The sequence below is a fragment of the Leucoraja erinacea genome, chromosome 5, assembly GCF_028641065.1.
Source record: "Leucoraja erinacea ecotype New England chromosome 5, Leri_hhj_1, whole genome shotgun sequence".
In the NCBI taxonomy this organism is placed as follows: domain Eukaryota; kingdom Metazoa; phylum Chordata; class Chondrichthyes; order Rajiformes; family Rajidae; genus Leucoraja; species Leucoraja erinaceus.
In genome coordinates, this window is record NC_073381.1 from 74,221,706 (window position 1) to 74,244,157 (window position 22,452).

Sequence of the window (22,452 nt, forward strand, 5' to 3'; positions counted from 1 at the left end):
CCATTGCCAATAATGCTGATGTCACCGGCAGAATAATGGAAGCTGTTGTCAATTGTACTATTAAGTCTCACTTACTCCCAACAACCGGTTCACTACTCTTCCGCTTGGACTTTAGCGCTCTTAATATCTTGACATAGATGTCTTCAGGCACTGGGAATGGATCTATCTTAATGCTCTTCTCGGGCCCCAACACCACCTCCTTCTTGATCTCAAATTGTCCTTGCATATCCGTATTCTCCATATTGATCCCATTGTCCTCCAGATCCTTCTGACTGACCTCGCTGTCCTCCATGTCCTGCTCTTGAACCAAGGATTTATTTCTGATCTTCCAATCAATCTTTTGCAGTCCATGCACTTTTTATCTGGACTTTCTCTGCAGTTGTAAGCCTTTATCCTGCACTATGTTATTTTTTGGAATACCTGTTGTGCAAGAGCATGGTATGATTGCACTCTGTAATGTATGATTTACTAGGATGATATGTAAAACAAAGATGTTCACTGTATCTCGCTACGTGATTAATAAAACTGCCAATATTAAGTGAATTTTAGAAATAAGGACCTGATTATTTATTAGTCCAAAAAATCAAAATAAACAAATGAAATGAAGCAATGAAACAATTACAGTATAGTTTTTAATAATATTAAACTCAATGTCCAAAAGTAGACACATTTCCATGAACACTCCATTGATTCCTTTAAAATCTGACTTTAAAATCTCCTCAAGCAATTAGACTTGTCTTGACCAGTTGATACATGCAAGTTGAGCACAGTGCATTCCTCTCAAAAAAATTATGGAGTCATTCTATTGATACCTGTACTGAATCACTAATTCAATTTATTTAATTGAATTTAAGGTCAAGCGTCAAGAGTGTTTTATTGTCACATGTCCCTGATAGAACAATGAAATTGTTACTTGCAGCAGCACAACAGAATATGTAAACATAGTACACTGTAAACAATCGAAAGAAAGCATCGATCCAATTGAACCATTGGGATTTTATCGTGAAATGTAAGAACAGGATGGGGATATTGTAAAAAGTTTTTCTCAAAAGATTTACTAACCCACTCGCCAGAAAATGTGTCTGCAAACTGAGCACACGCCATACAATTTCACACATAATAACTGTCCATGTGGGCAATTACCCATGCAATTTATTTACTAACTGGAGGTGCCTTCAAACCCAACAAAGTCGCTGACTGTGACTGGAAACTCACCACCCATGCCCACAGAAAGCTTCTGCCATTGGCAGAAATGGTGGTGGAAGGAGTCATCGGCAATACACTGGGCCAGGCCATTCCCCACATCATCAACCCAGTGACAGCAGGACACCAGGCCTGAAAGTGAGAAATGTAAGAATTGCATATATCCTTTGGCCCAGATCGGATGCTGCAAAGACTTGGAAGTTGCAAAATAGCAGCGGAACGTGGCAACTCTGCATGCTTTTCCATAAGAGCATCAAGTATGGTATGCAAAAAAGCTGGAGAAACTCAGCGGGTGCAGCAGCATCTATGGAGCGAAGGAAATAGGCAACGTTTCGGGCCGAAACCCAAGTATGGTATGATTTGATGGATAACATGCAGCACCAGCATTTCACAGTATCATCACAATCATAATAATCATAATCATAATTATACTTTGTTAGCTAAGTATGTTTTGCAACATACGAGGAATTTGATTTGCCATACAGTCATACCATTAAAAAGCAACAAAACACACAAAATACATTTTAACATGAACATCCACCACAGTGACTCCTCCACATTCTTCACCGTCATGGAAGGCAAAAAAAAGTTCAATCTCTTCTCTTCCTTGTTCTCCCGCTGTCGGGGGCCTCGGGCCTTCCGTTGATGGAACGATCTTGACTCACTTAGCCGGCGGTGGGCCCTCCGCGTTGGGGCAATCAAGCTCCTGCATCGGGGGGATGTCAGCACCTTGCGCCGGGCGATCTGTCCCCGGGTCGAAACTTTCTGCGACTTTGGAGTTCCCGACTCGGTCTCTACCCGAGACTTCAAGCTCCTTGATGTTAAATTCCGCAGGCCCTGGTTGGAGCTTCGATCCCAGGGCAGGAATCGGCTCCAGTTGTAAGTCCACGCCCCGCGGTGGGGTTCACAGTCAGTCCCGAGAAGACCTTTAGCTCCATAATGTTAGGCCACAGACCAACCGGAGATACGAGCCGGAAAATAATTGGATCTCCGGCAAGGTAAGATTGAAAAAAATGTTTACCCCGATCCTCTCCCCAACATAAAACAAACCAGAGAACATTAACGCAAACACACTAAAAATAACAAAAAAAGACTAAAAGACAGACAGACTGGTGGCAAGGCTGCCATCGCGGCGCCACCCGGTGGTATCTCTGCACACATGCCAATAAAGAAAGCATTGAACCAATTGACCAATTGTGGTCTGATCGTGAAACGTGAGAACAGGGTGGGATATTGTGAAAAGTTATTCACAAAAGATTTACTAACCCACTCACCAGAAAATGTGTTACCTAACTTAGCACCCGCCATGCAAATTCAGCGCTAATAATTGTCCATTTGAGCAATTACTCATACAGTGATCAATCCCTGAAAAGCAGTAATAAGCTCAGTGAAGGGCAAGTGAGATATTATGTGTACTAGCAGGATTGTTCACCTTCATGTGGCTTTCAATGAGAGTGCGCTTTAGTTGTTGGGTCACTACATTCATACAAAACCTGCAATGTAACAGCGGTTTTAAGAAGCTGGTTTCAGGATGTCTTGAGGTTTGGGGGAAAGTCTAAGAATATCTGCAGAAGGTTTCTCTGGTTTCACACCTGCTGTTGTTTAACCATAGGTGTGAAAAAGTAATAAGCAGACTTCTGTAGAAACAAAGCTCCATCAGTTTTACACTTCAAGTTTATTCGGTCTTCAGATTGTCTAATTATCAGATGGCACTGGGGGCCATGGAAACAAAAGGTATGATTGAGGAGCCTGCAAATAGTTTGCAAGTGAGAATTATGTGGTGTCATTTTATTTACCTTCTGGAATCAGACAATCAATGGACAAACAATTTTAAATGAAGAAATGTGTAGGGAGGAACTGCAGATGCTGGTTTAAACCAAAGATAGACACAAAATGCTGGAGTAACTGAGTGGGACAGGCAGCATCTCTGGAGAGAAGGAATGGATGACGTTTCAGATCATGATCCTTCTTTGATGGGATGGCAATCATAGAACCTACATCATATCAATGCTGCTGTATGTTTACCTCAACAACAAAACCTTTACATTTTCAAATCTCTCTGTGCAGTCGTTCTATCACTGCCACGTGGCTCCAACACTTCTTCTATCACTTCTGCTGCCTTCTTCCAGCCCAACAAGGTTCTCGGTCCCTGTGCTTTTGCCTCCTTTGTGCTTTTGAATAGCTGATTCCTTGGAAATTGGCGCTAAACCCTGAGTTTAGTGCCAATCTTCTCCTTTTAAGATGATCTTTTAAATTCTCTCTGATCAAGTCTTTAATCTTCTGATTTGATATCTTTTTTCTGTAACTTTACATTATCTTGGTTTGTTGTTTACTTATACCACTGTTAAGCAAATTGAGTTGCTTAATTGCATAGATATTATATTAATGCAATTTGTTTTTGATGACATTAATCACTGTTTCATAAAATTGATGTTTTATGAAGTTAGATGCCATGGAAAAGCCGAAGATGCCCAGTGTATAAACTGTCACTAATCTTTCATTCCACTTTATTTTTCCTTGTGACAAGTTTGTGATGTGTGTCTTTAAACCTGGACTTTTGTTAAATTTGTTCAAAGGACGGAGAGATCCCTACAATGCAGTGAATGTTATCTCGAGCTGACTTGGCAGCTACAAACCAACTATGTAAGTGGCCTGGAGGCACACAATAGTGCGGTGACCATCCTCTTCGGGCCAGTGCAGGGGTGCGAGCGGATGGCCAGTGTAGACCACTGGCAGCAACGTTACCCCACCCACGTGGCCGATGTGGCCCTGGTGTGCCGGCAGCTGTCCGAGCGATGGCTACAGGTCAGTGCCCCCCCCTCCCCTCCCCTCCCTCTCCAACGCTCACACCCCCTCCCCCCCTACCTATCAGCTCGTTCCATATACCCACCATTCTCTGAGTAACACCGACCTCCCCTCCCCATAAATCTTGTACCATCACTCACCCCCCCCCCCCCCTCCCATGTCCTACTCACCACCCCCCCCCGTCCTGGCATCACTCAATCCCCATCCACGTGCCTTGATGTGTCAGCAGCTGTCCGAGCACCACCCGTGGGTGTAGAGCCCCAACCCCCGATCCCCTCCCTCTCCCCCACCCGGGAGAGAGGGAGGGGAGGTGGGTGGCAGTGGGGAAGTGAGCGAGGGGGAGAGATGGGGGGGGTAGAGGGAGAACAGTTGACTGTAAACTATCACAGCTGGAATCTTGCTTTGCTTTACTGTGCGGTCCCTCTGCTGATGCGGAATACCTCCCTACTGGACTCCTCGGTCAGTGGGGTTTTCCACTGGTTTGGCAATGAGCAGATGACCAAGTTCCAGATCGCTTGCACCATGGCAGACGTCTTCAGACTCCCCAATGCCCACCTGCGCCCGGTAAGTGTGTGTGGTGGGGGTGGGGGGGGCAGGCTAGAGTGGCTGAGTGGCCTCTGGCATCCTGCTTCCAACGCTCTGATACCTGGAACTGAAAAGGATTGGCACATAGAACTCAAGACACATAAAAACATAATTTACATAAAACATTTTAAAAAGTCAATGCCAAAAAAATTTCAAAGGCATACATCTGCTTCTCGATGGCCTCCTTTCAGCCGGTGTTGTGCTCAACCCATATTACCGTTCGCAAGAGTTCCCACGGTACCCGCATGAGTCATTACGGATATCGCACGGATATCGCACTGGCATCTGCGTTCATACAATGTTGCAACGCTGCTCAAGTCACTCTTGGAGAAATTCAAAAATGTTTGAATTTTCTCCCGACCTTAACAAGTCACACGACTGCCTGCTGTCAGCGCCACGGAGGTCCTCGGTGGTCCACGAATGCCGTACTGTTATCGCAGGAGGTTCCCACGATGTTAAACTCTTGCACCGTGAGAAAGCCCTTTAAGGCCAACAGGTTTCTTCCTCCAAAGGAAGTCAATGAACCAAATGTTTTTTAGACAATCCTATAATTTTGCTATAGTATTACTGAGACTGTTTAGTTTTAATACCAGATTCAAATACCTGAAATTTAAACTCCCCTAATTCCTCTGAATCAATGGTCCAGATTCTGGTCGCTGATCCAGATTGTGCTCATAGAACTCATTATACCAGAGGATCATTAGTTACTATTTTTTTCTTCTGAATCCTCCTGGAATCCTCATCGCACAACAGCCTCTATTCTTCATGTTACTTCAAGGATTGATGAGGCTAGTCCACGATGTTCCTATGTACCTGCCGTGCCTCAGAACTGTATGCTGGTTCTGCTAGACTGCTGATCAGTGAGAAAACTGAAAAAAAATATGGATTCATACTGTACAGAAACAGGCCTTTTAGCCCAATTGTTCATGATGACCCATCTAAGCTAGTTCCATGTGCCTCTATTTGGTTAATATCCCACTCAACCTTTCCTATCTAAATACCTGTCCAAGTGTCTTTTAAACGCTGTTTTAGTATCTGCCTCAACTACCTATTCTGGCAGCTTGTTCCATATACGCACCATTCTCTGAGTAAGTTGCCCCTTAGGTTCGTATTAAATCTTGTACCGCTCACCTTAAACATATGCCCTCTTTTTTTGGATTTCCCTACACTGGTTAAAAGACTGGGCATTCATCCTATCAATTCCCCTCATAATCCTCTAGAAGATAACCCTTCAGCCTCATACACGGCATGGAATACTGTCCTAGTCTGCTGAACTCTCACTATCACTCAGCCCCACGTCCTGGCAACATCTTTATAACTCTTCTCTGGTCTCCTTCCAAATTAATGATAATTAAGTTGTGCCAATCAGATCAGGTAGGTCATTAGAAAATGATTCTCCGCAACCATTCATCATGTCCACTTGAGAAGTAGCCCACTTATTTGGTGCCTAAACCTCCATGAGAGACATGTGTTCATTTATCCCAGCAACCAAAATTATCTTCATCATGGAGCTATTAGGAGCTTCCCATTACTGTGATGTGTGGCACGATAATCGTCATGAATGGAATAGACTCAAAATTGATCTGACTTCTCAAATCTAGAGCACTGTGGACCAACAGCAGTACCAGGCGTGCACACCAGCACAATCTGTAACCTCATTTCCAAGCAGTTCTCTCCCTCTGCCTTTACTATCAAGCCAAAGGATCAATTATGGTTCAACGGAGGGCTTGCCAGGAACAACATCGGGTGTATGTAAAAGTTCTGAACTGCCAGTCTTGTGCAAAGGTAGATACATGCCAAAAAGTACTTGCAATAGGCAGAGATAAGCAATCCAACAACCAACACATTTGCATTTGAATCACATCTAGAGTCATCGATTCAGAGTGATACAGTGTGGAAACAGAGCCTTCGGCCCAATTTGCCCACACGTACCAACAATGTCCCAGCTACACTAGTCTCACCTGCATGCACTTGGTCCATATCCATCCAAACTTGTCCCATGCATGTACCTGTCTAACTGTCTCTTAAACAATGGGATAGTCCCAGCCTCAACTAACTCCTCTGGCAGCTTCTTCCATACACCCACCACCCTTTGTGTGAAAAAGTTACTCCTCGGATTCCTATTAAATCTTTTCCCCTTCACCTTGAACCTATGTCCTCTGGCCCTCGATTCCTATATTCTGGGCAAAATACTCTGTGCATCCACCCAATCTAATCCTCTTATGATCTTGTACACCTCTAAAAGATCTCCCCTTATCTTCCATGCGCTCCATCGAGTGGAGACCCAACCTACTCTACCTTTCCCTATAGCTCACACCCTCTAGTCCTGGCAAAGTCCTCATAAATCTTCTCTGAACTCTTTCAAGCTTGACAACATATTTCCTATAACGTGGTGCCCAGAACTGAACACAATATTCTAAATGCGGTCTCACCAATGTTTTATACAACTGCCACATGGCCTCACTGTACTGAATTGAATGCTTTATTGTCAGATGTGACAAGTCACAGTGGAATTCTTTGCATGCATGCCCAAGGTATGCAAATAGTCACTCATAAAGGGCGCTTACAAAGTTACAAATTCCCCCCCCCACCCCCCCTCCTCACGGCGTTCCCTCAAGCCAGGTCCTTCATTATCCATTGGCATTTGTCCATTTGACAATAATCTCACAAATTCACAGGTTATAGGAATAGAATTGGGCCATTTGGCCCATCGAGTCTACTCCACTATTCAATCATGGCTGATCTCTGTCTCCTAATCCCATTTTCCTGCCTTCTCCCCATAACCCTTGACACCCATTCTAATCGAGAATTTGTCTACCTCTGCCTTAAAAATACCTACTGTCTTGGACTCCACAGCCCTCTGCGGCAATGAGTTCCACAGATTAGCAACCCTCTGACTAAAGAAGTTCCTCCCTCCTCACCTCCTTTCTAAAAGAGCACCCTTTCATTCTGAGGCTATGACCTCTGGCCCCAGACTCTCCCACCAGTGGAAACATCCTCTCCAAATCCACTCTATCTATGTCTTTCATTATTCTGTAAATTTCAATGAGGTCCCCCCTCAACCTTCTAAACTTCAGCAAGTAGAGACCCAGTGCTGTCATACGCTCATCATATTCTAACCCACTCATTCCCGGAATCATCCCCTGGACCCTCTCCAGAGCCAGCACATCCCTCAGATATGGGGCCCAGATTTGCTCACAGTACTCCAAATGTGATCTGACCAGTGCCTTATAGAGCCTCAGCATTACATCTCTGTTTTTGTATTCCAGTCCTCTTGATATACATGCTTTCTAGGCTTGATCTGGTGTCCAAGTGAATGAGCAGCCTAATTGATCCCTTACAGGAAGGCTGAGTTCCTTCACCACTGTAGCTGTGTTGATTACTACGGGTGCCAGGGGTTTATGGGGAGAAGGCAGGAGAATGGGGTTGAGAGATCAAAGGAGATCAGCCACGATTGAATGGCGGAGTAGACTTGATGGGCCGAATGACCCAATCCTACTCCTATAATTTATGAATTGATGAACTGTGTGCCTGCGGATTTAGTCTACACAATTTCACGTTAAGTAAGTGTCATATTATCCCCCTCTGGGCTAGATGAAAATCAGCCCATTTCTGTCCAGCGAAAGGCTGGATATCCTGGACAGGGGAATGCCCATTTTTAAAAAAACTGTATAAAAAAGTACTGATTTGCCAGTAAAGACAGCCGTGGGGTAAATTTGCGGCTGACGTCTCATTCCTCTCTACTGCATGGAGTAGGGAAGTCCCGGATACTTTAGTAATAAAATCCGAGGCGCTGGCGAGCTGGGAAATCATTTAGTGAAAGCGAAACTTTGAGATCTGTCACCCTGCAGAGAAGCGTTGTGTGGAAGGGGGGTGGGTGACTCTCTGAAGACGGCCGGGCGGCATGTTTGGGACTGGGATTGTGAGCCTTTATTTCTGCCTTTGTTGTTTAACCAAGGACGGTCTGGTGGTTTCGGCACTTGGACAGGAAAACTCGGGTAAGCGATCGCGCCAGATTGTTAGCGAGGTCGATAATAATCAGGAAACTTTTTTTGTAAAATAGAAATTATTCGGCCTCTTTATTGGATCAGAATATTTCAGGTCGGTTCTATTTTCAGGACAGTGGGTGATTCTTAGTGTCATTGTCAGGACATTCTTATCGTTCTGTTTGCTAAACAAGTAAAATTTAAACCGAGGCATCAAATAGCTCAGGTTACACTGTGTGAGTTACATTTTGATCTCAGTTTGACTGCTTTATCTGTGCAAATTATTCGGACGCGGAAAAAGTAAGCATTTCATTCCGTTTTTCGGTAAATTGGCCATGCGTTGATGTGAAACGAAATTGAAAGGATTTTCTTGTGAATCGGCTTTCAACGAACTTCTCCTTGGATTCCGAAGAATAACGAGGCTCATCCCGGTCACTCCCCCCTTCACTCAAGCGGTACAAACGTTTGAAAGTGAATATCTCCAGGTTCAGGGGCGGTTTCTTCCCAGCTGTTATCAGGCAACTCTTATCAGCTGGAAAGCTGTCCTGACCTACTATCTACCTCTTTGGAGACCTCTCTCTGCATTATCTTTAATTGGATTTTATCCAACTTCAATGTTACTTCTTGCACTGAGGCGGAACAGTGGCGCAGCGGTACATCTGCTGTCTTACAGCGCCATGTAAGACGTGGGTTCGATCCTGACTAAGGGTACTGTCTGTACCGAGTTTGTACCTTCTCCCCGTGACCGCGTGGGGTTTCTCGGGGTGATCCAGTTTCCTCCAACGCTCTAAAGACATACAAGTTTGTAGGTTAATTGTATTTGGTAAAAATTGCCCCTAGTTTGTAGGATGTATTAGTGCATGGGATAATCGCTGGTTGGCACGGACTCGGTGGGACAAAGGATCTGTTTCCGAGCTATATCTGTAGCATAAACTAAATGTTGTACCTTTTCTCCTTTATCTGTCTGCTTGACTGTATTCATGTATTGAATTTTGTTTGACTGAATAGCACGCAAACAGAAGCTTTTCACTGTACCTCTGTACCCGTGACAGTAAACGAAACTAAAAATGTATTGCAGTTAAAAGTAGAGGAACAGTTACTTACTTACAACTATCATATTCCTGATTCACGCCTTAGCTTGTTGGGATTGGACTATATGCCTCCAAATTCAATGGGAGCATAAATATGCCAGGAAATTGCAGGCAGCTACAATGGTGTTGTCGGAGTAGGGGTTACACACTGGGACTGCCATAATGCCAAGGGGAGGGATTTTCAGGAAAGTTTCCTCAGGCATGTAAGGAGATCTACAGGAGAGAGGACAAAGCATGACCAATGCCGAGGGAATTAGGAAGGGCGAGTGACAAAAGTGTCAGTGGACAAGCCTTTTTGGTCCAGTGACCACCATTCTATTAGCTTTAAAATAGTTATGGATGTCAAGTTCTAAATTGGGGCAAGGCCAACTTTGATGGTATTAGATGTGAACTGGCAAAAGTTGACTGTAGTAGGTTGTTTGTGGGCAAAAGGAATGTGGGATGCTTTTAAATGTGTGATAACGAGTATTCAACGCACGCATGTTCCTGTTGAGCAAAGGGCACGGCATGTAGGAGTAAGGACACATAGATGATGAGAAAAGAATGAGGCTCTGGACAAGAAAAAGGAGGCAGCGGTTAGGAGAGGCAATGGAATTGTACATCCCTGAGGAGTATCGGGATAGAGGATGAAAATCAGTAGGGCAAAAAGTGGACGTGACATAAAATTGGCAGATATGATTTAGGAGAATTCAGAGATATGTGTATGCACTGTGGCAGCTCAGACCCTGTACCCAACATCCAGTTGTGTAAAACCTGCCCCTCAAATCCTCTTTAAATCTTCCCTCTCTCGTACTAAGCCCAGGCTCCCTGGCCTTAGATCCTGCCGATTTGGGAAAACATTGCGACCATCAACCTTTTCTATGACCATCATAATTTTATAAATCTCAGCTCCTTCTTTGGTTTAGGTTTATTAATGTCACATGTACTGACTGAGGTACAAAGAAAAGCTTTTTTTTTGCATGCTATATCAAATAATACAATCAAACAATACAATAAATACAATCAAGGCAAACTCAAGTACAATTGATAGAATGAAGGCAAAGATACAGAGAGCAGAATCTAATTTAGTTTAGATTAGACAGTGCAGAAACAGGCCCTTCGGCCCACCAACTTCACGCCGACCAGCGATCCCCACACACTAACACTATCCCACACACACCAGGGACAATTTACAAATTTACCAACCCAATTACCCTACAAACCTGTACGCCTGTGTAGTGTGGGAGAAAACTGGAGTACCTGGAGAATACCCACGCAGGTCACGGGGAGAACGTGCAAACTCCATACAGACAGCACCCGTAGTTAGTATTGAACCCGGGTCTCTTAGGCTGAGGGCCGAGCGTCGAAAATGTGTCTCGAATTTAACTTTCGTGACCTATGTCTGGGAACTACTTGAAATTTTGCACAGATAACATATAATTGATATAATTGATATAATTTAATTGCCACACAACCAAGGTCGGTGGAATTTGGGTTGCCAGCAGCGGTACAGTAATAAAGAACACACAACCACAATAAAAATTTTACAAACATCCACCACAGCATTCATCACTGTGGTGGAAGGCACAGAACTTGGCCAGTCCTAACCAAGGAAGTCATAACTAGTCAGTGCCAAAAGTTGCACATTAATTAATTACGCTAATTAGAAAGTGAGATTGAAAATGTAAGCGCCATCTAGTGTTCAATTCTCATATTACTCCATGTGGAGCCTAATTCCATGCTGCTGTCTATTTAAACCATAATTGTGAGTGTGTATTTAGAATGAGACTGCTGCAGAGGTCTGGCTCCTGAACCCACCTAATTAATGGATGAGGGCAGTTCCTGTGGGTTCCCCCGTTTACTGAACCTCATGACTGACAGTGTGCAGAGTGGGGGTCACGGCTATAGTGGGACTGGGGCAGTGCCGGGCTGGGGGAAGGCTAAGGGATCTTCCACTGACAGGAAAATGCTTAACCCTAACCTTAACTCACCCCTCTTCCAGAGCTGCCCACGACTGGAGCAGGAGCCGCTTTGGGACCGGCTGTGGGCTCCGTAAGTGTGGCCTCTCAGCGTGTCCACCTCGCCCAGCATGCCCTTCCGGATCATCATGGTGATGATTGTGGGGAGCAAGCCTGCCCTGCATGCCGCCCGGGCTGCCTTCAGCACCGGCTCCGTCAGCCCGACCGACCACTCGCAGCACCCACCGGCAGCCCGACAGCCCGACCAATCCTGCACAGCACTCACCGGCCTACCAACAGCCTGACTGACTGACTGATCGACTGACTGACCTGACTGACTGACTGACCAACTTCTGACCTCACTGACTGACCGACCAACTGACTGACCATAATCCTGATCCTAACCCTAGCTTTTGTCATTTATAATTTGTATTTAACAGTTCACATCATAACTTTACAAAGATACATCAATTGTAAAACAACATTATCAGCAAGGTTAGCATTACCTTTATTCCTTCGAAACCTTGCTATTGTTTTGATGTAATTAGGAGGTAGGCATGATCCCAGCGTGCTCGCTGCCTAGCTACCATGAAACAAAGTGCATGATTGGTCAATTGGCGTCTGACGCAATGTCAAACATGCATTGATTGGACAATTACTACTCAGAAAATTTGATTTTTTTCTCATATTTTAACAATATGTGCAGGTTTTGTTCTTGATGAGTTTCAGTTATGATTTATATAACATTTTTACACAATATGTTAAAAATTCAGGTAGTTAAGTGATTTGAGTCATGAACTTAAACGAAAAAGCACCTCGGCCCACAGTCTATCTATCTGGCGCTGTAAGGCATCAACTTTACAGCTGCGACACCGTGCCTCCCTTAGTTCTAGGCATCATAGTGCAACAGTTTCACAGACAAAGTCCAATGGGGTAAAGGAGAATCAGTGTACCCTAGCCTATGGAGTGATCATTCAAATGTCTGATAACTGAGGGGAAGAAGCTATTCCTGGGTCTGGCCTTGCATGATTTCATGCTTCTGCTTCTTCTGGCCAACGGGAGCGGGATGAAGATTGAATGGCCCGGGGTGGGAAAGATATTTGATTATGTTGGCTGCTTTCTAGACACAGAGTCGGGAAAGGTGTTCTAGCCTATTCAATCTCCCATTATAACTCAAGACTTCCAGTCCAAACAATAGTCACGTGAATATTTATTGTACCATCTCTGGCTTAACTGCATTCTTCACTTTACCTCTATAAATACAAGAAAAAAGGCCTCCTCATTGGAACCAAATCCAAGTAATGGCAATGGCAAGAAATGGTGTGTGTGAAACGAGTTATTGAAATCAGTGTAAAGGGAAAAAGTGCTGGAAAGAGTCAGTGGGTCAGACAATTGCTGTGGAACCAGAGTTAACATTTGTGGTCAAAGAACTGTAGGAATCAGCATGCTAATGACACAGGCAGCACGGTGGTGCAGTGGTAGAGTTAATGCCTTTACTGCGCCAGAAACTGCGGGTTCGATCCTGACCATGGGTGCTGTCTGTACAGAGTTTTTACGTTCTCCATGTGACCTGCATGGGTTTTCTCCGAGATCTCCGGTTTCCTCCCACACTCGAGGGCGTACAGGTTTGTATGTTAATTGGCTTTGGTAAACTTGTAAATTGTCCCTAGTGTGTAGGATAGTGTTAAAGTGTGCCTGTTTCTGCTCTGTATCTCCAAACTAAACTAAAAACGAAATACTTACCAAAATTTAGATGCCAACTTCCTAATAATTGAGGCCAATGATCAATTTGCCCTATATAGTCACACTTTGTTCCTGATGCGCTAGGAAATGTACACAAAGAAACACAAATGAACATTACAGGTTGATGATGTATCATCAGATTCTTTCAGTCTTGCTTAAGAAAGAACTGCAGATGCTGGGAAAATCAAAGGTAGACAAAGATGTTGGAGAAACTCAGCGGGTGTGGCAGCATCTATGGAGCAAAGGAATGGATGACATTTCGGGTCGAGACCCTTCTTCAGACTGATGTGGGGGTGGGAAGAAGAAAGGAAGAGGCAGAGACAGAATGTTGTGTGAGAGCTGGGTTTAAGTAATGGAGGAGACGAAGAGTGCGTGAGGTGTCTTGGACATAGGTAGGGAGGGATTTGACCAGGGGGGATTAGCTGGTCGAGGTATGTGGAAATAAGTTTGGTGGGACAAGAACAAGCAGAAACAATGGATCTGCCAGGACAGTCAGGTTTGTGGATTTTGGGGAAAAGGTAAAATCGGGCCGTGCGGGGCTGGGGAACGATGAAGTTGGAGTTACACAAAAAAGCTGGAGAAACTCAGCGGGTGCAGCAGCATCTATGGAGAGAAGGAAAAAGGCAACGTTTCGGGCCGAAACCCTTCTTCCTGATGAAGTTGGAGTATTGGGAGGGCAGGGAGCCGGAAGTGATGAAGCCAGTGATGGTGTTTGAGAGAATGGCCTGGTGCTCGTCTGTGGGGTCATGGTCCAAGGATAAGTAGGTGTCTGACAGTTGGCGCCTGGCCTCAGAGGTCAGCGCGCCACACTACCACGGCACCTCCCTTTTCGGCAGGTTTGATCACCCAGTCGGGGTTGTTGCAGAGTGAGTGGAGGGGTGGGTGTTCGGGGGAGGGGAAGTTAGAGTGAGAAAGGGGAGTGGAAAAGTTGAGGAGGTTGATGTCCCACTGGCAGTTTTAAATAAAAGAGTCTAAAGCAGGTATTTCAGTCTTGCTAATTTGCAAGCACTTCTTCTTGAAATGAAACACAGTAACAACTATTTCTAAAAATAAAAACAGAAAGTATTGAAAATACTCAGCAGACCAAGCATCTGGTTATTGATCTGGAACTAGAAATTCTGGACAAATTTTAGCTGATGTTTTCAACCATATATGGGCCTTATAATGAAACTCTGATTGTTCCCATGATATTAAATTAGTTTAGTTTTAGCTTAGTTTATTTATTGTCACGTGTACGAGGTACAGTGAGAACCTTTTTTGCGTGCTAACCAGTCAGTGAAAAGACAATACAAGATTACAATTGAGCTATTGACAGTGTACAGATACACGATAAACGGAATAACGTGAATAAAGTTTAGCGCGTGATAAAGTCAGTAACGTCCAATCAAAGATCACCCATCCTTTTTTCTCCAGAGATGCTGCCTGACTTGCTGAGTTACTCCAGCACTTTGTGTCTATCTTGGTAAAAACCAGCATCAACCATTCTTTGTTTCTACATCAAATGATATGTTGGCATTTGAACAGAGAAGAGAATAAATTAGTTTGGGCCTTGTGTTTGTTGGGCGGCACGGTGGCACAGCGGTAGTTGTTGTTTAAACCGGGTTCACTCCCGACTACGGGTGCAGTCTGTACAGAGTTTGTGCATTCTACCCGTAACTGCATTAAGCGGTTCATAAGAGATACTTGCTGAGTCACCCTAGCATTTTCATGTGAGTGATAGGAGCAGAATTAGACCATTCGGCTCATCAAGTCTACTCCGCCATTAAATCATGGCTGATCTGTCTCTCCCTCTTAACGACATTCACTTGCCTTCTCCCCATAACCTCTGACACCCGTATTAATCAAGAATCGCTGCCTTAAATATAAACACTGACTTGGCCTCCACAGCCTTCTGTGTCAAAGAACTCCACAGATTCACCACACTCTGACTAAAGAAATTCCTCCGCATCTTCCTAAAAGCATGTCCTTATTTCTATGACCTCTAGTGCTAGACTCTCCCATTAGTGGAAACATCCTCTCCACATCCACTCTATCCAGGACTTTCACTATTCTGTACGTTTCAATGAGGTTCTTCTAAAATCATTCTTCTAAACTCCAGCAAGTACTGACAAACGTTCATCATAGGTTAACCTACTCATTCCTGGTAGACAAAAATGCTGGAGAAACTCAGCGGGTGAGGCAGCATCTATGGAGCCTTTTTGGGTGAGGTTTCAGGTCGAGATCCTTCTTCAGACTAATGTGCGGGTGGGGGGCGGGAAGAAGAAAGGAAGAGGTGGAGATACTGGGCTGTGGGAGAGATGGGAAGGAGAGGGGAAGGAGGGAGAAAGCAAGGACTAACTGAAATTGGAAAAGTCAATGTTCATACCGTTGGGGTGTAAACTACCCAAGCGAAATATGAGGTGCTGCTCCAACAATTTGTGGTGGGACTCACTCTGGCCATGGAAGAGGCCCAGGACAGAATGGTCAGATTCGGAATGGGAGGGGGGAGTTGAAGTGCTGAGCCACCGGGAGATCAGGTTGGTTAAGGCAAACTGTGTGGAGGTGTTGGGCGAAGCGATCAATCTCACCGATGTAGAGTAGTTGACACCTAGAGCAGCGGATGCAATAGATGAGGTTGGAGGAGATGCAGGTGAACCTCTGCCTCACCTGGAAAGACAGCTTAGGTCCTTGGATGGAGTCAAGGGAGAAGGTAAAGCGACAAGTGTCCATTTCCTGCGGTTGCAAGGGAAAGCACCAGGGGAGGGGGTGGTTTGGGTGGGAAGGGACAAATTGACCAGGGAGTTATGGAGGGACCGGTCTCTGCGGAAAGCCGAAAGGGGAGGAGATGGGAAGATGTGGCCAGTGGTGTGATCCCGTTGGAGGGATCACCTCCAGTTTAAATTCCATTTGGAATATTTTGGAGGACCAAGAAACCAAGAACCAAGGAGGTGGCGAAAATGTCGGAGGATTATCTGTTATCTGTATCCTCTAGCATCTTTGTCTGTAAGAGGGAAAGCAGTGCATTAGAAGGAACTGCAGATGCTGTTTACACAGAATGCTGGAGTAACCCAGCGGGTCAGTAATTTGCCTGGGTAAGGTGTGAAATATCTCATATTCCATCTCTAGTCTCCCTCTCACTTGAGTCTCAGTCTGAAGAAGGGTCTCGATTCAAAATTATGTGTCTATTTAAAGGAGTTTCAGTTTAGTTTGAGTTCAGTTGCGAAAAGCTTTTGTTGCGAAAGGAAAGCAATTTAATTTTTGATCTGAAGAAGGGTCCCGACCCGCAATGTCACCTACCTATTTTCTCCAGAGATGCTGCCTGACCCGCTGAGTTACTCAGGCATTTTGTGTTTATTTATCTCTGGTATAAACCAGCATCTCCAGTTCCTTGTTGTTGCAATTATTCCCCCCCCCCTCCCCATCATTCATAACTATCCCTTTACATTCTGTAGCATTGCAAATTAATTGGTGAAAACACATTTTCTTGAAAAAGCAAAGTTTTGCTGATAATCAAATTCCGCCGATTCCCAATGGGCTTTCAACGTGTATTTACAGACATGAGACGGATTGGGAACTCCACTGTACAATGGAGCAGTGACAATTATAATCATCAGATGGCGACATTTCTGCACAGCTGCAATGTTTGGATCGGTTACCGGGACATTTAATTCTCTCCATTCAAGTCTCCGTAATGTTATTTGGAAACAGTAATCAATCTGCTCAAATATCGTAAATTAAAACATGATCATTTATCGTCGGGGTATTACGTAGTGCATGCAGACACATAGTTAAAATAACTTAATATTTCAGCACTGTTCCACCATGATAGAAAATTTCAGAGAATGCATTGGGCAGCATTATTCTGATATTTTCTTTCAAAAGACATGCCAGAAGCAATATTTCTAAACAAAAGCATTTTAGGTGATTCTTTTCTTGCATTGATACATGTTATGCATGTCTGAGCACAGGTAAATTTCATAGTCATAGTTATAGAATGATACAGCCCAACTTGCCCACACCGGCCAACATGTCCCAGCTACACTAGTCCCACATGCTGGCATTCGGTCCATATCTCCCCCCTCAAACCTGCCCTATCCATGTACCAGTCTAACTGTTTATTAAATGTCAGGATAGCCCCTGCCTCAACGACCTCCTCTGGCAGCTTGTTCCATACACCCACTACTCTTTGTATGAAAACGTTGAAATCTTTTCCACTTCATCTTGTTGCCTGGTCCTCGATTCACCTGCTCTAGACTCTGCATCTACCCGATCTATTCTCTCAAGACCATATACATCTCTATAAGATCACCCCTAATCCTCCTGAATTCCCAAGGAATAGAGTCCCAGCCTATTCAACCTCTGCCTATAGCTCAGACCCTCTAGTCCTGGCAACATCCCTGTAAAAGATTCCCGGCAACCTGGCAACATCCTCGTTCACTTTGGCAAGCGTTGCAATATCTAAAACTTTTGCCCACCAAGCGCTATTATCTTTCAACTTTCCTGTCACTATCATTCCTTCCAATAACTTCCTTTTCTCTTTTTTTTCCAATTCATGTGGTAACTTCTTAGCCAAAGTCTTAGCGTTGTCCCCTGATGCCTCACCTCCATAAGCCCTTTCATTGCTCTCACTTTTATTCCCACTCCTCTGGCCAGAATCGGCCTCACTGGTCTCGTGGATCCGAGGTTACATTTCTTCCTTTACCCTCCTTCTTGCTATTTCACCTCGAAACATTTTCAAGAGAAAAATAGAATTGACCACCGGACTATCCTACACACTACTACCAAAGCCAATTAACCTACAAACATATAGGTCTTTGGAGTGTGGGAGGAAATCGGAGCACCAGAGAAAACCCACACAGTCACGGGGAGAAGGTACAAACACTGTAAAGACAGCACCATAGTCAGAATCAAACCCGTGTCTCTGGCGCTGTAAGGCAGCAACTTAACCACGGCACCACCATTCCACCTCTTTCTACCAGTCTCATTTACTTAAGCATATCTCCCTCAACTCCCAACCTAACCTGTTACTGAAGAAGAGCCTCGACCCAAAATGTCGCCCATTTCGTCTCTCCAGAGATGCTGCCTCACTCGCTGAGTTACTCCAGCATTTTGTGTCTACCTATCATTTCTTTCCTGGTCCGATATCCACCATCACCACATTCTGATCATGAATTGTCATAGATTGACCAAACGTTACTTTCATCCTTCCAACTTCTTCCAAATGAATAGTGCTGCCGTGGGAACCTCTATAGATTTGAGCAAAGTCATTTTTCCATAAGATACGCAGAACACTGTCCAGTTCTATGCTAGATCCTACGAATTAATTATTCTTCACCTCTGTCCTGCATTCTCTTTTATGCATGATCTGGCAGATTTCATCAACTTTTCCCCCCTCTCTGCCTTCACAGTTTATGTTTCAGATATCACCCTTCCAAGTTTTCAAAATTTGCATTGCCGGCACAGGTTGTCACCCAATAACCAATGCAATCCGGAGGCGGTCACAGTGGCGCAGCGATAGAGTTGCTGCCTTACAACGAATGCAGCGCCGGAGATCCGGGTTCGATCCTGACTACGGAATGCTGTCTGTACGGAGTTTGTACATTCTCCCCGTGATCTGCATAGGTTTTCACCGAGATCTTCGGTTTCCTCCCACACTCCAAAGACGTACAGGTTTGTAGGTTAATTGGCTTGGTAAATGTAAAGATTGTCCCTTGTGAGTGTAGGATAGCGTTAATGTGCGGAGATCGCTGGTCGACACGGATCCGGTGGGCCAAAGGGCCTGTTTCCGCACTGTATCTCCAAACTAAACTAAACTAAAATTCCACAGCTTCATTGATTATATTTTCTCCCAACTCGTAAGGACTCTATTACATAGAAGCGGTTTTCAGAGGATATGGATAAGTGGAGTGAATGAATGGGTGGGAAAATGGCAGGTGGAATATTATGTGGAAAAATGTGAGGTCATCCGCTTTGGTGAACAAAACAGAAATTCAGCGGTAAGAGATTAAGTATTGATTGCTTTTCAAAGGGAGCTAGATGTGCATGTATACAAGTCAATCAAGGTTAATGTGCAAGTCAAGCTAAATAATTAGAAATTATTTGCAACAAATTTATCATTTTTGATCATTTCTAATGTTGCTCCCCCCCCCCCCATTTGCTGTGAATAGCGTTTAGAAGCTGCAAAATTCTCAACAATTCTGCTGTCATGTTTTTGTGGATAATCATCCACCACTTTTCTGAGTAACTAAAGATGTGTAAGTAACCCATGTCTGCTTCTCCTGATAACATTGCTACTTGGTTTCCTATTCACTATGGAGATGTAGAGTCATACAGCATGGAAACAGACCCTTCGGCCCAATTCGTCCAAGCCGACCAAGATGAAGATGCCTCACCTAGGCTTTGTCTCGTACGGCTGCTTTTGGCCCATATCCCTCTAAACCTTTCCTATCCATGTATTCTTGGACCACATTGCCTACTCACATTTCTATTTTTTATGTTCCAGTTTCATTATCTCCTTTGCCTCTCGACTTTCAACTTTCAAATGTCAACTTTCACATCATCTTTTAACAACCACTCAAATTCAATTTTATTTAACACCATGTATGTTTAATTTTTTTCATGCCATTTTATTACAGGCCGTACTTTTACCATTATAACTGATTATGTTATATTTTTAGCCATAGTGCAAGATTAAAATGCCAAAAATCTATTTTGTTTTCTGTGTGACAATGTGTTTTAGTCACCAAAACTCGCATTATTAGTTTTGGGTACTATGTAGTCTGCAGTGCATATTTATAAAAATTCCTCTTTAATTGTGGTGAAATTGAGACAGCATCATAAACTCATACAGCAGCCAAACGATCATTTTGGCCCACCATAACAATACCATCCGTTAAGTACCCATTAAGTACTGTGTCGATATTAAATGCACTCAATGTGCGTGCAACTGTAAACCCACTTCCTGTTTTAAATAAACAGCAGGAAGCATGGATCTGATAGATACAGTTAGATTGTGGCTGATACGGTTTTGCTGAATGACACCAATTACCATAAACCAGAAATACCTGGTGGAAACTTAACAACGTTGAGCAAGCTTGATACGTGAACATATGACATTCACTTCCTTCCCAACTGAACTTTCCTTCCAGCCAACTCGAAGGGAGCACTCAAAATTACTTTCAGCAGCAGTATCCTTCAGTAAAAAGGTCCCCTTTAAGAACTGTCCGTTAACACAGGATCATTGCACGGCTGCATGCTTAGTTATTACAAGTTCTGCACACCATACGCAGGAAAATGCAGGAATTCTTGATGAGTACAGATGTCAGAGGTTATGGGGAGAAGGCAGGAGAATGGGGTTAAGAGGGAGAGATACATCAGCCATGATCAAATGGCGGAGTAAACATGACAGGCCGAATGGCCTAATATCACATGACCTTATGGCCTAATTAGTGTGTAAAATCATGAGGGGTAAACATAGGGTGAATGTATAGTCTTCTATCCATGGTTAGTGAATCATGAATCAGGGAATATGAGTTTAGTGAGAGGGGAAGATTTAACAGGGTTTTCTCCAGGTACTATGGTTTCCCACATTCCAAAGACATGCAGGTTTGTAGGTTAATTGGCTTCTGTAAATTATCGCTAGTGTATAGGATAGTACTAGTGCACGGACATCACTGGTCGGCGTGGACTCGGTGGACTGAAGGGCCTGTATCCACACTGAATCTTTGAGCCCGCTCTGCCAGTTAATAAGATCATGGCTATCTCATTTCATAATCAATATCACAGCATGGTTTTGTGCGTGGGGAATCGTGTCTCACTCTCTCCCTCTACCTTTCCCCTCCCCCTCTTCCTCCCCCTCTCCTCTCCCCTCTCCCCCTCCTCCCCCACCCTGCTCCTCTCCCCATCTTCACCTTTCCTCTCCCCTACCCTTCCCCCACCCCTCTACCCCCTCACCCAACCTTCCCCCCTCTACCACCCCCTTCCCCCTACCACTGTCTCCCCTTCACCCTTCCCACTCTCCTCCCCTCCCCATCCTCATCCTCCTCCTCTCTCTCCCTTCCTCCCTCTCCTCCCCCTCCCCACCTTCCCCCTCCCCACTCTCTCCCCATCTCCTCCTCCCCTCCTCACTCTCACCCCATTTTAAAAAAAACTAACAACACTTTTATCTTTCATTGATGGGAAGAATTCTCTGCATCTGCTCAGCGGAGGGGGACTGAGTAAGATGGCCAAAAATCACAGCCGTAAGTGGAAGCGATTTATTTAAAATCAATATACAGTGCAAACAGGAAGTAAGTGCATTAACAGTAGTGCCTTTTAACTTCAAGCCAAAGCACAGAAGCCACCATTTGCAGTAAGTAGTGCATTTCAACTTCATGCCACCATTTGCAGTAAGTGGTGCCTTTCAATTTTAAGCCAATGCACCCACGCCACCATTTGCAGTAAGTACTGCATTTTAACTTCAAGCCATTGCATCCAAGCCACCATTTGCAGTAAGTAGTCGCTTTCAACTTCAAACCACACCCAAGCCACCATTAGCAGTAAGAGGTGCCTTTCAACTTCAAGTCAAAGCTCCCAAGCCACCATTTGCAGTAAGTAGTGCCTTTCAACTTCAAACCAAAGCAACCAAGCCACCATTTGCAGTAAGTAGTGCCTTTCAACTTCAAGCCACACCCAAGCCACCATTTGCAGTAAGTAGTGCCTTTCAACTTCAAGCCAAAGCAACCAAGCCACCATTTGCAATAAGTAGTGCCTTTCAACTTCATGCCACCATTTGCAATAAGTAATGCCTTTCAACTTCATGCCATCATTTGCAGTAAGTAGTGCTTACAACCGATAGACATTTTTTCTGCAAGCTTTAGAACCAATAGACACTTTTTGCAAGCTTTAGAACCAATAGACATTTTTTGAAAGCTTTAGAACCAATAGACATGTTTTGCAAGCTTTAGAACCAATAGACATATTTTTGCAAGCTTTAGAACCAATAGACATATTTTTGCAAGCTTTAGAACCAATAGACATTTTTTTTGCAAGCTTTAGAACCAATAGAGACATTTTTTTGCAATCTTTAGAACCAATTTTTAGAGACAATTTTTGCAAGCTTTAGAACCAATAGACATTTTTTTG

General features: G+C 44.1%; 1 protein-coding gene and 1 long non-coding RNA gene across 2 annotated transcripts in view; one reads left to right on the top strand and one right to left on the bottom strand.

The window, feature by feature from the left end:
* LOC129697407 (uncharacterized) overlaps positions 1 to 22,452 on the bottom strand; it is a 153,943-nt gene that overhangs the window by 98,853 nt on the left and 32,638 nt on the right. The gene's annotated exons all lie outside the window — the stretch shown is intronic.
* The window catches only part of LOC129697406 (interleukin-22 receptor subunit alpha-2-like), a 36,267-nt gene continuing 22,018 nt past the window's right edge, over positions 8,204 to 22,452 (top strand). The window contains exon 1 of the mRNA XM_055635915.1: positions 8,204 to 8,591. Within this exon, the coding sequence (XP_055491890.1) occupies positions 8,498 to 8,591 (94 nt within the window). The 5' untranslated portion in view covers positions 8,204 to 8,497. The remainder of the gene's footprint in view (positions 8,592 to 22,452) is intronic.